General features: G+C 45.6%; 1 protein-coding gene across 1 annotated transcript in view; it reads right to left on the bottom strand.

Moving 5' to 3' along the window:
* LOC143766910 (uncharacterized) overlaps positions 1-15,348 on the bottom strand; it is an 817,195-nt gene that overhangs the window by 304,082 nt on the left and 497,765 nt on the right. The window contains exon 4 of the mRNA XM_077254906.1: positions 14,400-14,497. Coding sequence (XP_077111021.1) covers positions 14,400-14,497 — 98 coding nt within the window. The remainder of the gene's footprint in view (positions 1-14,399; positions 14,498-15,348) is intronic.

Here is a 15,348-nt window from a genome sequence, read left to right as displayed (position 1 = left end):
AATTTCACAATAACTTTTGGCGTCCAATTTCTCCGGTTATCCTTTGGAAAAAATTATTAGAAAAAAAATATGATTTTTTATTTTCACGGCTCTACGTAATTAATTTCTGTGAAGCACTTGGGGATTCAAAGTGCCCACCACACATCTAGTCTAGTTTCCAAAATGGGGTCAATTGTTGGGGTGTTTCCACTGTTTAGACACGTCGGGGGCTCAGACAATGTGACATGTCACCCACAAACAATTCAAGCAAAATCTGCTCTCCAATATGGCGCTCCTTCCCTTCCAAGCTCTGCCGTGCGCCCAAACAGCAGTATTCCCCCACATATGGGATATCGCTGTGCTCAGGAGAAACTGCACAACAAATTGCATGGAGCAATTTCTCCTATTACCCTTACGGTAATGCAAAATACGGAGCTAAAAAGATTTATTTGTGAATAATTCCAAAGTTATCACCACAAAGTGACACACATCAGATTGTAAAAATGGGGCCTGATTAAGAACACAAAACTGGCTGCGGGAAGAGGATAAATCAGAGGATTCCGGACACTACTGTAATCAAAAACTGACTATAGACAATAACATCTACTGAAATGCTCAAACTGAACAGTCTCCATCAGTAATAAATGAGGAGCTAGTGGTGAAACCTCTCTGGGGGAATTAGAGCACGGGGCTCGGTGACTTCACAATCTAAACTATCGGAAGCTCCAATATTTTCTGTCAGATGAGTTTCAAGAAGAAATATTACACATTTAACCCCTTAACGACCGCCGATACGTCTTTTAACGGCGGCAGTTAAGGGTACTTAAACCACAGCGCTGTTAATTAACGGCGCTGTGGAAAAAGTGAATAGCGCCCCCCAGAGTCGGATTTTCTCTGGGGTCTCGGTTGCCGAGGGTAGCCGAGACCCCAGAGAACATGATTCGGGGGGTTTTACCGACCCCCGAGTTGCGATCGCTGGTAATTAAAGGGAACCTGTCACCCCGTTTTTTCCGTATGAGATAAAAATACTGTTAAATAGGGCCTGAGCTGTGCATTGCAATAGTGTAGTTTGTGGACCCCGATTCCCCACCTATGCTGCCGAAATACATTACCAAAATAGTCGTTTTCGCCTGTCAGTCAGGCTGGTCTGGTCAAAAGGACGTGGTGTCTTCCCCCAGATCTTGCTTAGTTTTCCGTTGGTGGCGTAGTGGTGTGCGCATGCCCAAGGTCCCAAATCCATGTCACAGGGGAGTGAAAAGAGCACGATGTGCTGTATTTCATTGGTGATCGGTGGGCGCGGCCATCTTCCTTTGGCCGCGCGTGCGCAGAAGCGGCGCTCTGCTGGCCGCGGCTTCAGGAAAATGGAGGCGGGATGCCGCGCGTGCGCAGATGGAGATCGCGGCGGCCATTTTCCTGAAGCCGAGATGCGAACTCAGCTTCAGGAAAATGGCCGCCGCGATCTCCATCTGCACACGCGCGGCATCCCGCGGGAATTTTCCTGAAGCCGCGGCCAGCAGAGCGCCGCTTCTGCGCACGCGCGGCCAAAGGAAGATGGCCGCGCCCACCGATCACCAATGAAATACAGCACATCGCGCTCTTTTCACTCCCCTGTGACGTGGATTTGGGACCTTGGGCATGCGCACACCACTACGCCACCAACGGAAAACTAAGCAAGATCTGGGGGAAGACACCACGCCCTTTTGACCAGACCAGCCTGATTGACAGGCGAAAACGACTACTTTGGTAACGTATTTCGGCAGCATAGGTGGGGAGTCGGGGTCCACAAAATACACTATTGCAATGCACAGCTCAGGCCCTATTTAACAGTATTTTAATCTCATATGGAAAAAACGGGGTGACAGGTTCCCTTTAACGTTTACCGGCGGTCGCAACAACAACAACAAAAAAATGCGATTTGCCATTTAGTTTCTCTGTCCTCCTATGTGATCGCACATCAAAGAACAGAGAAATGGGGTCCCCGATCGCCCTCCGATACTCACCTGTCTCCCCCTAGTGGTCCTCGTGGCTCCCGATGGGCGCCACCATCTTGTTCCGGGAAAAAAATGGCGGGCGCATGCGCAGTGCGCCCACTGCCCGGGACCTGGCAGATCTTTGGGGTCTCAGCTGCCGGGGGTAGCAGAGACCCCAAAGAACATGATCGGGGTCGGTTTTTACAGACCCCTGTTTTGCGATCGCCGGTAATTAACCGTTTACCGGCGGCCGCAAAAACAAACAAAAAAAAAAGCGATCTGTGATTCTCTGTCCTCTGATGTGATCGCACACAATAGGGGGATCGGGGACTCGTTATACTTACCGGTGTCCCTGGGTCCTCCTGCTTCCTCTCCTGGCCGTCTGCTTCTTGCTCTGGTAAAGAAATTGCGGGCGCATGAGCAGTGCGCCCACCGTGATCTGCCGGCCAGCAGAAGAAGATTCTTCCTCTTGTTTTATTTTGGTCACTGTGAGATCCTATCACAGTGATCAAAATAAAAAAAATAGTAAATAACCCCCCCCCCCCTATATTAATAAAATAAAAAAAATGTATGTATTCCTATTTTCTAATTAGGGTTAGGGTTAAGGCTAGGGTTACAGCTAGGATTAGGGTTTGGGCTAGGGTTAGAGTAGCGGTTAGGGTTGGGGCTAAAGTTAGGGTTGGGGCATTAGGGTTACGTTTGGGATTAGGGTTAAGGTTAGGATAAGGGTTAGGGGTGTTTTGGGATTAGGGTTAGGTTTTGAGGTTAGGGTTTTGATTAGGGTTATGGTTAGGGGTGTTTTGGGGGTTAGGGTTGTGATTAGGATTATGGATCGGGTTGGGATTAGGGGTGTGTTGGGGTTAGGGTTGGAGTTAGAATTGGGGGGTTTCAACTGCTTAGGTACATCAGGGGGTTTCCAAATGAGACAGCCAATTTTGCGCTCAAAAAGTCAAATTATGCTCCCTCCCTTCTGAGCTCTGCCGTGCGCCCAAACAGTGGTTTACCCCACATATGGAGCATCAGCATACTAAGTACTAGTTGGACAACAACTTTTGGGGTCCAGTTTCTCCTGTTACCCTTGCAAAAATAAAAAAGGGGGGGCTAAAAAAATCATTTTTGTGGAAAAAAAATGATTTTTTATTATCACGGCTCTGCGTTATAAACTGTAGTGAAACACTTGGGGGTTCAAAGTTCTCACAACACATCTAGATCAGTTCCTTGGGGGGTCTAGTTTCCAATATGGGGTCACTTGTGGGGGGTTTCTACTGTTTAGGTACATCAGGGGCTCTGCAAATGCAACATGACGCCTGCAGGCCAATCAATCTAAGTCTGCATTCCAAACGGCGCTCCTTCCCTTCCGAGCCCCAATGTGTGCCCAAACAGTGGTCCCCCCCTCACATGGGGTATCAGCATACTCAGGACAAATTGTACAACAACTTTTGGGGTCCAATTTCTCCTGTTACCCTTAGGAAAATAAAAAATTGGGGGCTAAAAAAATCATTTTTGTGGAAAAAAAATATTTTTTATTTTCACGACTCTGCATTATAAACTTCCGTGAAGCACTTGGGGGTTCAAAGTTCTTAACACACATCTAGATAAGTTCCTTGTGGGGTCTAGTTTCCAAAATGGGGTCACTAGTGGGGGGCTTCTACTGTTTAGGTACATCAGGGGCTCTGAAAACGCAACATAACGCCTGCAGACTATTCTATCAAAGTCTGCATTCCAAAACGGCGCTCCTTCCCTTCCGAGCTCTGCCATGCGCCGAAACAGTGGTCCCCCACATACAGTGGGGCAAAAAAGTATTTAGTCAGTCAGCAACAGTGCAAGTTCCACCACTTAAAAAGATGAGAGGCGTCTGTAATTTACATCATAGGTAGACCTCAACTATGGGAGACAAACTGAGAAAAAAAAATCCAGAAAATCACATTGTCTGTTTTTTTATCATTTTTTTGCATTTTATGGTGGAAAATAAGTATTTGGTCAGAAACAAACAATCCAGATTTCTGGCTCTCACAGACCTGTAACTTCTTCTTTAAGAGTCTCCTCTTTCCTCCACTCATTACCTGTAGTAATGGCACCTGTTTAAACTTGTTATCAGTATAAAAAGACACCTGTGCACACCCTCAAACAGTCTGACTCCAAACTCCACTATGGTGAAGACCAAAGAGCTGTCAAAGGACACCAGAAACAAAATTGTAGCCCTGCACCAGGCTGGGAAGACTGAATCTGCAATAGCCAACCAGCTTGGAGTGAAGAAATCAACAGTGGAAGCAATAATTAGAAAATGGAAGACATACAAGACCACTGATAATCTCCCTCGATCTGGGGCTCCACGCAAAATCCCACCCCGTGGGGTCAGAATGATCACAAGAACGGTGAGCAAAAATCCCAGAACCACGCGGGGGGACCTAGTGAATGAACTGCAGAGAGCTGGGACCAATGTAACAAGGCCTAACATAGGTAACTCACTACGCCACCATGGACTCAGATCCTGCAGTGCCAGACGTGTCCCACTGCTTAAGCCAGTACATGTCCGGGCCCGTCTGAAGTTTGCTAGAGAGCATTTGGATGATCCAGAGGAGTTTTGGGAGAATGTCCTATGGTCTGATGAAACCAAACTGGAACTGTTTGGTAGAAACACAACTTGTCATGTTTGGAGGAAAAAGAATACTGAGTTGCATCCATCAAACACCATACCTACTGTAAAGCATGGTGGTGGAAACATCATGCTTTGGGGCTGTTTCTCTGCAAAGGGGCCAGGACGACTGATCCGGGTACATGAAAGAATGAATGGGGCCATGTATCGTGAGATTTTGAGTGCAAACCTCCTTCCATCAGCAAGGGCATTGAAGATGAAACGTGGCTGGGTCTTTCAACATGACAATGATCCAAAGCATTTCAAGGTCCTGGAGTGGCCTAGCCAGTCTCCAGATCTCAACCCTATAGAACACCTTTGGAGGGAGTTGAAAGTCCGTGTTGCCAAGCGAAAAGCCAAAAACATCACTGCTCTAGAGGAGATCTGCATGGAGGAATGGGCCAACATACCAACAACAGTGTGTGGCAACCTTGTGAAGACTTAGGCTGGTTTCACTTGCGTTTTTGTCTGCAGCGTTTTTTGCACAAAAAACGCATGCGTTTTTTTTTCCTATATTTAACATTGAAAACGCATGCGTTTTTTTGCACATGCGTTTGGTCGCGTTTTCAAACGCATGCGTTTTTTGTCTGCATGCGTTCATTTTCAAAAATGCTACCTGCAGTATTTTCTTGCGCGTTTTTTTGCCGCGAAAAAACGCATGCGTTTTTTCGCGGCAAAAAAATGCATTGCTGTCTATGTAAACGCATGCGTTTTTAAGCACATGCGTTTGCGTTTTTAAGCACATGCGTTTGTTTGCGCTAAAAACGCATGCGTTTTTATAGAAAAAACACAGAAAACACACTGAAAAGCCACCCACCACCATCAAGGTGATAAAGGGATCCAAACCCTAACCCTAACTCTACCCCTAACCTCACCCCTAACCGTTTAATGAACATTTTCTGACAGTCATATTGCCACGTATTTAAGTGCCACGTATCACGTATTTCAGTGCCACGTATTTCAGTCACGTTTAGGGTTAGGGTTAGGGGTAGGGTTAGGGTTTTCTTGTTTTTTCTTGTGTTTTCTTGTGTTTTTCTATAAAAACGCATGCGTCTAAAAAACGCATGCGTTTTACCGCGTTTACATGCGTTTTTCACACATGCGTTTTTTTTTAAAACGCATGCAGATAAAAACGCAAGTGTGAAACCAGCCTTACAGAAAACGTTTGACCTCTGTCATTGCCAACAAAGGAGATATTACAAAGTATTGAGATGAAATTTTGTTTCTGACCAAATACTTATTTTCCACCATAATATGCAAATTAAATGTTAAAAAAACAGACAATGTGATTTTCTGGATTTTTTTTCTCAGTTTGTCTCCCATAGTTGAGGTCTACCTATGATGTAAATTACAGACGCCTCTCATCTTTTTAAGTGGTGGAACTTGCACTATTGCTGACTGACTAAATACTTTTTTGCCCCACTGTATGGGGTATCAGCGTACTCAGTATAAATTGCACAATAAAGTTTGAGGTCCAATTTCTCCTGTTACCCTTGTGAAAGTAAAAAGTTTGGGGTGAAAAGATCATTTTTTTGGAAAAAATATGATTTTTTATTTTCATGGCTCTACATTATAAACTGTGAAGCAGTTGGGGTTGATAGTGCTCACCACACATTTAGATAAGCTCTTTGGGGGGTCTAGTTTCTAAAATGGGGTCACTTGTGGGGGGCTGTCTGCTGTTTAGGTACATCAGGAGCTCTGCAAATGCAACATGACGCCCGCAGACCATTCCATCAAAGTCTGCATTTTAAAACATCACTACTTCCCTTCTGAGCCCCGATGTGTGCCCAAAAAGTGGACCCCCCACATACGGGGTATCAGCGTACTCAGGATAAACTGGACAACAAATTTTGGGGTCCAATTTCTCATGTTACCCTTGAGAAAATAAAAAATTGCGAACTAAAAATACATTTTTGAGGAAAAAAAAAGATTTTTTATTTTCACGGCTCTACGTTAAAAATTTATGTGAAGCACTTGGGGGTTTATAGTGCTCACCACACATCTAGATAAGTTCCTTAATGGGTCTAGTTTCCAAAATGGGGTAACTTGTGGGGGATTTCCACTGTTTAGGCACATCAGGGGCTCTCCAAACGCGACATGGCGTCCGATCTCAATTCCAGCCAATTCAGCATTGAAAAAGTCAAACGGAGCTCCTTCTCTTCCAAGCTCTGCCGTGCGCCCAAACTGTGGTTTACCCCCACATATGGGGTATTGACGTACTCAGGACAAATTGCACAACAACTTTCGTGGTCTAATTTCTCCTGTTACCCTTGTGAAAATAAAAATTTGGGGGCGAAAAATCATTTTTGTAGAAAAAAAATGTGATTTTTAACAGCTCTACGTTATAAACTTCTGTGAAGCACCTGTGGGTTTAAACTGCTCACCACATATCTAGATAAGTTCTTTAAGGGGTTTAGTGTTGTGAATTCCGTTCTTGGGCTCCCTCTGGTGGTTGTAAATGGCACTTTTGTGAATTCTGCCCTTGGGCTCCCTCCGGTGGTTTTAACTGGAACTGCTGCTCCTTGGATTTAGCTTTAGCAGCTGCTTCCACTGATCGTCTCTCCTGCTCTGCTATTTAGCCTGGCTCTGATCTTCAGCCAGTGCCAGCTGTCAATGTTTCTTGGTTGGATTCAGATCTCTCCTTGGATTTCCCTGATAGTCTGTCCAGTTCAGCAAAGATAAGTCCTTGCATGTTCATTTGTTGTCCACTTGCTGTGGACTTAATCGTTCAGCTCATTTAATGTTTGCTTTAGTCCAGCTTGTCAGTATTATATATTCAGTTAAGCTGGAAGCTCTGGGGAAGCAGATTTGCCCTCCACACTGTTAGTCAGGTGTGGAGATTTTTTGTAAACTCTGTGGTGGATTTTCTAGCTTTTAATACTGACCGCACAGTATACTTTCCTATTCTGTCTATCTAGTTAGAAGTGGCCTCCTTTGCTAAATCCTGGTTTCATTCTGTGTATGTCATTCCCCTCTCCACTCACAGTCAATATTTGTGGGGGGCTATCTTTCCTTTGGGAATTTTCTCTGAGGCAAGATAGCTTTCCTGTTTCCATCTTTAGGGGTAGTTAGTTCTCCGGCTGTGACGAGATGTCTAGGGAGTGACAGGAACATTCCACGGCTACTTCTAGTGTTGTGTTAGGATCAGGAACTGCGGTCAGTACAGATACCACCTCCTCAGAGCTCGTCCCATGTTGCTCCTTAACCACCAGGTCATAACAGTCTACATTCCAAAATGGTGTCACTTGTGGGAAGTTTCCACTATTTAGGCACATCAGAGGCTCTTGAAACGCGAAACATGGCGTCCGATCTCAATTCCAGCCAATTCTGCATTGTCAAGTCAAACGGTGCTCTTTCTCTTCCAAGCTCTGCAGTGCGCCCAAACAGTGGTTTACCCCCACATACTGGGTATTGGCGTATTCAGGAGATATTGCACAATAAATTTTGTGGTTCGTTTTCTCTTTTTACACTTGTGAAAATAAAAAAACGGTTTTTACGTACCGGTAATAGGATTTTACAGAGTCCACGACAACACCCACAATGAGAGAGGGGATCCGCCCACCTTCCGGACAGGAACCTACAGGTTAAAAAGGGGCGGCCCCCCTCGCCCTCCAGTTTGTGTTCCAGAGTACAAGGGATACCGCCAATGAATCAGTACATGATAATATTATCTTAAACATTACTAAATACCACCACCTCTATAGAGTGATCTCTAAAGCACACCTTCCAACAGAGTGCAGGAATAAGTAACTAAATACGGGGGGGGGGGGGGGGGGAGTGCATGGGTGCTGTCGTGGACTCTGTAAAATCCTATTACCGGTACGTAAAAACCGGTTTTCCTATCGCCTCGACAGCACCCACAACGAGAGACTTTCAAAGACTATTTAACTGGGAGGGACCACAGCACTAAGTACTGAACGACCAAACTGTAAGCTGGAATTAGCAGATAGATCAAGGCGATAGTGTTTATAAAAGGTGGAAGGTGATGACCAAGTTGCCGCCTTACATATCATTTCAATGGGGACATCTGCCTTCTCCGCCCAGGATGATGCCATGGCCCGAGTGGAGTGCGCCCTGATGCCTTCTGGTGGTGTTACTCCCTTGGCAGAGTAGGCAAGACATATCGCTTCTCTAATCCATCTGGCGATAGAGTTTTTCGTAACACCAGAACCCTTTTTCCGATTCTGGAAAGAAATAAACAGAGCCCTACTCTGTCTCCAGCTTTGTGTCCTATCCAGGTATTCTAATATTGCCCTCTTTACATCTAAGGTATGATATTTCTCCTCCTCCTCTGAACCTGGATTTTCATAGAAAGATGGTAAATAAATCTCCTGACTTCTATGAAATTTAGTTGCCACTTTTGGCAAGTATGCAGGATCAGGTTTTAAGACAATCTTATCCTGGAGAACTATTAAGTAGGGAGGATCTACTGACAGCGCATGTATATCACTGACCCTCCTGGCAGACGTTAATGCTAAAAGTAGAGCTGTTTTTAAGGTTAAATTTTTAATCGAAATAGATCTTAATGGCTCAAAAGGAGGTTCAGTCAACTCAAGCACCAAATTGAGGTCCCAAGGGGGTATTCTTACAATATGGATTGGGTTGGAACGCTGACATGCCTTAATAAACCTAGCAACCCATCTATTACCAGCTATATCACTGCTGTACAGAGCTCCTAAGGCTGAAACATGAACCCTTAGAGTGTTGACCGCTAAACCCAATTCCCAGCCTTTCTGAAGGAATTCTAAAATGGCTGAAATCGGAGCATTATCTCCCAATGGTTTCTGATAAAACATAAGGAATTTTTTCCAAATTTTCTAATAGATTTTTGTAGTAACCTGCTTCCTGCTTTTCAATAAGGTAGTTATTAAAGCATCGGAGAACCCCCTCTCCTTCAGAAGCTCCCTCTCAAGTACCACGCTGTTAAGTGAAGAGTCTCCAAATTTGGAAGACGAAATGGACCTTGAGAGAGGAGATCCGGAACCACTGGCAACACCCAGGGATCGGTGACAGACATTGTTTTGAGGAGAGAAAACCAAGGCCTCCTGGGCCAGAAGGGGGCGATTAAAATTACTCTGGCTCCTTCCTCCCGGATCTTCCTGAGAACTATCGGAATTAGACACATAGGAGGGAAGGCATATGCTAGCCAGAAGTCCCAACGGACGCGAAGGGAGTCCACTATGAGAGGCTGGTCTGCTATGTGTAAGGATGCGAACCTCCTGACCTTCCTGTTCTCCCTCGTAGCAAACAGATCTATTGTCGGCAATCCCCACAGATTGATTATCTGATTGAATATGTGTTGGTCTAGGGACCACTCTCCCTGACGAAGGGAATGGCGACTGAGGTAGTCTGCTTCTATATTGAGTTTCCCTTCTATATGAACTGCCGACAGAGATTGTAAGTGATCCTCGGCCAGAGACAATATCTGTGCTGCAGTGGTCATTAGGGATCGTGACCTTGTCCCTCCCTGATGATTGATGTAGGACACCAGTCATATTGTCTGTCTGTATTTGTACGTGCGAATTCTTCAGGGAAGGTAGTAAGCAAAGAAGAGCCTGGTTGACTGCAGCCAGCTCTCTTAGGTTTCAGGAATTCTGGGACTCTAGAATTGACCAACGCCCCTGGGTTAGAATGTCTCCCATATGGGCTCCCCAACCGAACGGACCGGCATCTGTCGTGACCACGTTGTCCGGAGTGATGGTCCAGAGGACTCCTTTTGATAAATGTACTGGATTGAGCCACCATCTGAGGTCGTGAAGAGTGGCAGGTGATATACTGAACTTCCCGCTCAGAGCACCGTGAAGATCTTTCTCTACTTGAAGCACCTCGTATTGAAGCATTCGGGTGTGAGATTGAGCCCATCTCACCGCCGATATACACGCAGTCAAAGATCCTAGAAGAGACATTGCGTCTCTTAAACTTAAGTTTGGAGCTTTCCTTACGGCCGTGATCCTCTGAATGATCTTCTGCTTCTTTCCTTCTGGCAGGAAGGATGACTGATTTTCTGAGTCTAGAAGAACTCCTAGGAATGATTGATGTCTTGTGGGTTCTAGTTTTGACTTTTCCCAGTTGATTATCCATCCGAGTCCCTGTAGGGATGATATTATGGCATTTACCCTAGATGTACACTGAGCGATAGAATTTCCAATTATTAAAAAATCGTCTAGATAGGGCACTACCAGGGTTTCTTTTTCCCTGACATGGGCCATTACTTCCGACACAACTTTTGTAAAAATTCTAGGTGCCATGGATAGGCCAAAGGGCATTGCTAAAAATTGGAAATGCTTAATCTGATGGTTTACCCATACTGCCATCCTGAGGAATTGCTGATGATCTCGGTGAACTGGAAGATGGTAATACGCATCTTTTAGATCCAACACTGACATGTGGCACCTAGGAAACAAAAGCTTAGTTGTTGATCTGATGGATTCCATCTTAAAAGCGTGGTACTGAAGATATTCATTCAATCTGCGTAAATTTATAATGGTCCTAAAGGACCCATCAGGCTTAGAGATTAAGAACAGCGGAGAATAAAAGCCCGTTTTCTCCTGATGTTTTGGTACTTCTTCAATAACTCGCTTTGTAATCAATTGTTGAATCTCTAATTCTAAGGCCTGTTGTTGGGCCGGAGTATCCAGTGATGTTACAATAAAATGATTTGGGGGAGTTCTCAAAAACTCTAATTTTAAACCTGACCCGACTACCCCCATTATCCAGGCACTGGAAGTTATCTTCTGCCATTCTGCTGAGAACTTTAGTCTTCCCCCTACTGGCAGACCTGCTTTATCTGCGTCTCCGTCTTGAGAAAGATGAAGGGTTTTTATAGTATCCACCTTTCTTCTTCTGATCCGACGTCTCCCAGTCACGATTATATCCCTGCTGGTCTGACTGGAATTTTCTGAAGGGCAAGCGTCTCCGGAAGGCATTCCTAAAAGTGGGATTAAATGCTTTAGGAAATCCCTTCTTTCTGTCCTCTGCCTTTGCAAGGATGTCATCCAGCACCGGGCCAAATAGGTACTCACCCCTACATGGAATGGAGCATAATTTAGCCTTTGCCTGGGCATCCCCCTTCCAGGTCTTTAGCCAAAGCGCCCGTCGGGCTGCATTTGAGAGCCCCGACGATCTTGCAGCCAATTTCAGGGAGTCAATTGAGGCATCTGCCAGGTAAGCCGCTCCTTCTCTGACCTGAGACAGGGAGTTTAGTAATTTATCTCTAGGTGTTTTAGCTTTAAGCTGTTCTTCCAGCTGAGTCACCCAGACCATGATTGATCTCACCGTACAGGTGCCTGCGATTGCAGGCTTAAAGGCTCCAGATGATGCTTCCCACACTTTCTTAAGGAGCATGTCAGCCTTCCTGTCTGAGGGATCTTTAAGTAGTCCTACATCCTCTAATGGCAGCGAGGCTGTTTTCGAGGTAGAGGCTACTGCCGCATCTACTTTCGGGATTTTCACCCACTGGGATAAGGTGTCATCCTCGAAGGGGTACCTTCTTTTTGCGGCCGAAGGTAAGAATCCCTTATCCAGTTTATCCCACTCTCGTCTGACCAGATCTTTAATGGTATCTACCACGGGGAAAGTCTTGCGACTTCTCTGGTTCAGTCCTGCAAACATGATCTCCTGGGTTGTTTTTGGCTCTCTACTTTCTGCCACACCCATAGTTGCACGGACTGCTTTAATTAAAGTCTCCATATTGTCGGTGGAAAAGCAAGGCCTTCCTTCCTCATCTGAGGAGGCTGATGATGAACTCTCCGAGCACTCACCCTCCTGCAATGAAGGGCTGGAATCGGATATTATTTCCATACTACTCTTCTCATGCCGTTTAGTTTTTAGGGACGATTTTATTTCTTCCCTAATTACTTCCCTTAAATCCGATACACGGAGGGGGGCCTCTTCCTCTAACGTACGGCATATACATAACTGACATAATTTCTTTAAATAGGTGTCAGGTAGTGGCTCCGTGCATAATGCGCACTGTTTATGCTTGGATTTTGAAACCTTTTTTCCCTATAAAAAAGCATAGTATAGGAGACAGTTGTGTTAGCCAACGGCTCAGATATCAACTCACCACCGCTGATAAAGAATAGAGTACCGGTTTCTGAGGGGGTGAGGTGCGACGTGACGTGCTAGGGTCCTGCTGCCCGCATGCCACATCTCCAGTATGAGATCTGCTGCTGCTCCTCTGCTCTCCTTGTCGGTGTTCGGCGTCTCCTGTGGAAGACATGTTGCCGCACACCACTCACCAAGCGCTGCCTCCTTTTCAAAGGTCCCGCGCTCTTCCTCCCGGCCTCCTCCGGAAGTCGTTAATTCACTTCCGGGTCATAAGCGCCGACCTGCTCCTGCAGCGTCGCGCGCGTGTGGACGACCCGGGGCGGCGCGCCTTCCCCCGGGAACGCCACTACGACCGCCATCATCACTCGGTCACTGCCAGACGAGGGGGGAAGCTGGACACAGAACTTCCCCCGACGCTGCTTCCGGGCCCCCGACTCTGCCGTTCTCACCTGGACACCGCACAGAGGCTTGGCGGGCCCGGGTAAGCGAAAACTGTAGGCTCCCGCCGTCCGGACAGGAACCCAAACTGGAGGGCGAGGGGGGCCGCCCCTTTTTAACCTGTAGGTTCCTGTCCGGAAGGTGGGCGGATCCCCTCTCTCGTTGTGGGTGCTGTCGTGGCGATAGGAAAAAATTGGTTCTGAAGTAAAACGTTTGTAAAAAAAAAAAAAAAAAAAAAGCAAAATGTTAATTTTTTCCTTCAAAATTGTTTCAGTTCCTGTGAAGCACGTAAAGGGTTAATAAACTTCTTGAATGTGGTTTTGAGCACCTTGAGGGGTGCAGTTTTTAGAATGGTGTCACACTTGGCTATTTTCTATCATATAGACCCCTCAAAGTCACTTCAAGTGTGAGGTGGTCCCTAAAATAAAAAAAAAAAGATGTTGTAAAAATTAGAAATTGCTGGTCAATTTTTAACCCTTATAACTTCCTAACTAAAAAAAAACTTTGTTTCCAAAATTGTGCTGATGTAAAGTAGACATGTGGGAAATGTTACTTATTAACTATTTTGTGTGACATATCTCTCTGATTTAAGGGAATAAAAATTCAAAGTTTGAAAATTGCAAAATTTTAAATTTTTTCTCGTGCTCTGCGGCGGGGCTGTGGGCGGGGCTTTATGTGGTGCTCTGATTACATATGCCTCTGTATTGGCTTATGACAGGTCGCTGATCCCTCACTACATGGGCCAACATCCCCTCTGACTTTGGATCCGAGACCCCGTGGCATGACGCTGGTTCCGATCGCTGCCATGGAGACCCGATGTCGTCACGACGACATCCGTGTCTCCAGACCTGAGAGGTTTCCTGTCATGCGCAGTGATGATCAGGAAGCCTCTCAGGTCAGTGTATAGAAGGAAAATGTTGTGGTCTAGAGGCAAAATGGTGATCATGGTAATACGACCGGACTACACCACCGATAAAGCAGCCACAGCCGGTGATGAGAAGAATCTGTGACTTCTCTGCATTTAGTGGTTACTACTCACCTGGGTAGTCATATGTAGGAATCTCCTCTTTACACCGCTCATCCCCCCTCACATATGTCTCTGTAGTATTAATATGGGTCAGATCTTCACCCTGAAACAAATATTATAAAGGTCACTGACAGATGGAGAAGTCCCATCTATGATCAGCTCTAATCCTGCCATCTCCACCGTTCTCATTACACAAGTATAAAACATATAATACTGGTGGATAAAACAAGACTGAGCACAAGACCTTCACCGGCGTCTACACATCATAGGGGAGATCTCCTGACACCTTCTCTCCATCTACCTGATGATCCTGAGGAGCATTGGGATCTTCTTGCTTGCAGTCCTGTGGAAGAAGAGGACGGGGACATCTCTCTGGTGTTGTCCTCTTACTGGATAGATCTGGAGGAAACACATACAGGGAGTGAATTCATTCTTTACATATAGATAATTATAGGCCGTGTGTATTTAGTCCTGTCTATTACCTGGAGATGTGAGGGGCTGGGGAACCTCCATTATGACGTTCTTGTACAGATCTCTATGTCCTTCTAAATACTCATACTCCTCCATGGAGAAATAGACGGCGACATCCTGACACCTTATAGGAACCTGACACATACAATGATACCGTCATCCCCCCGATCCCTTCATAGTGTTACTGTATAATGTCCCAGCATTCCCAGCAGTGTCACCTCTCCAGTCAGCAGCTCAATCATCTTGTAGATGAGTTCTAGGATCTTCTGGTCATTGATGTTCTCATGGATCAGGGCGTGAGGTGGAGGCCCCGTGATTGGGCTCAGGGATTTTCCCCATCCCTCAGACACAGGGTCCTGACAGCGATCACTAGAGGTCTTTTTCACCACAGTGTAATCCTGGTAATGGAGAGACACATTAATAAATCTCACTACAGACATTTCCAGAGTCCTCACCTCTCCAGTTCTGTCCATCTGTTATTCCCATAGATAAGAATGATGTAATGTGACGTCATCAGAATCTCTCACCTCTCCAGTAAGCCGGAAGAGGATCTCTAGGGTGAGGTGTAATATCCTCTCCGCCATCTTGTCTCTGTCCATATCCATCTGTGATGGGTAAATCAGGTAAATTTTCTTTTGTAGAAGATCTTCACTGAGAGGATCCGATATTGTAGAGACCTGAATGAGAAGATGAACCGATGTAACATCATAAGAATCCTGTGTGATAATACAATTACTGGAGATAATAAGGGAAACATATGCGGAGATTTATTATTTTAC

Source organism: Ranitomeya variabilis, chromosome 4 (genome assembly GCF_051348905.1).
Source record: "Ranitomeya variabilis isolate aRanVar5 chromosome 4, aRanVar5.hap1, whole genome shotgun sequence".
Lineage (NCBI taxonomy): Eukaryota > Metazoa > Chordata > Amphibia > Anura > Dendrobatidae > Ranitomeya > Ranitomeya variabilis.
This window is presented reverse-complemented; position numbering and strand designations above follow the sequence as displayed.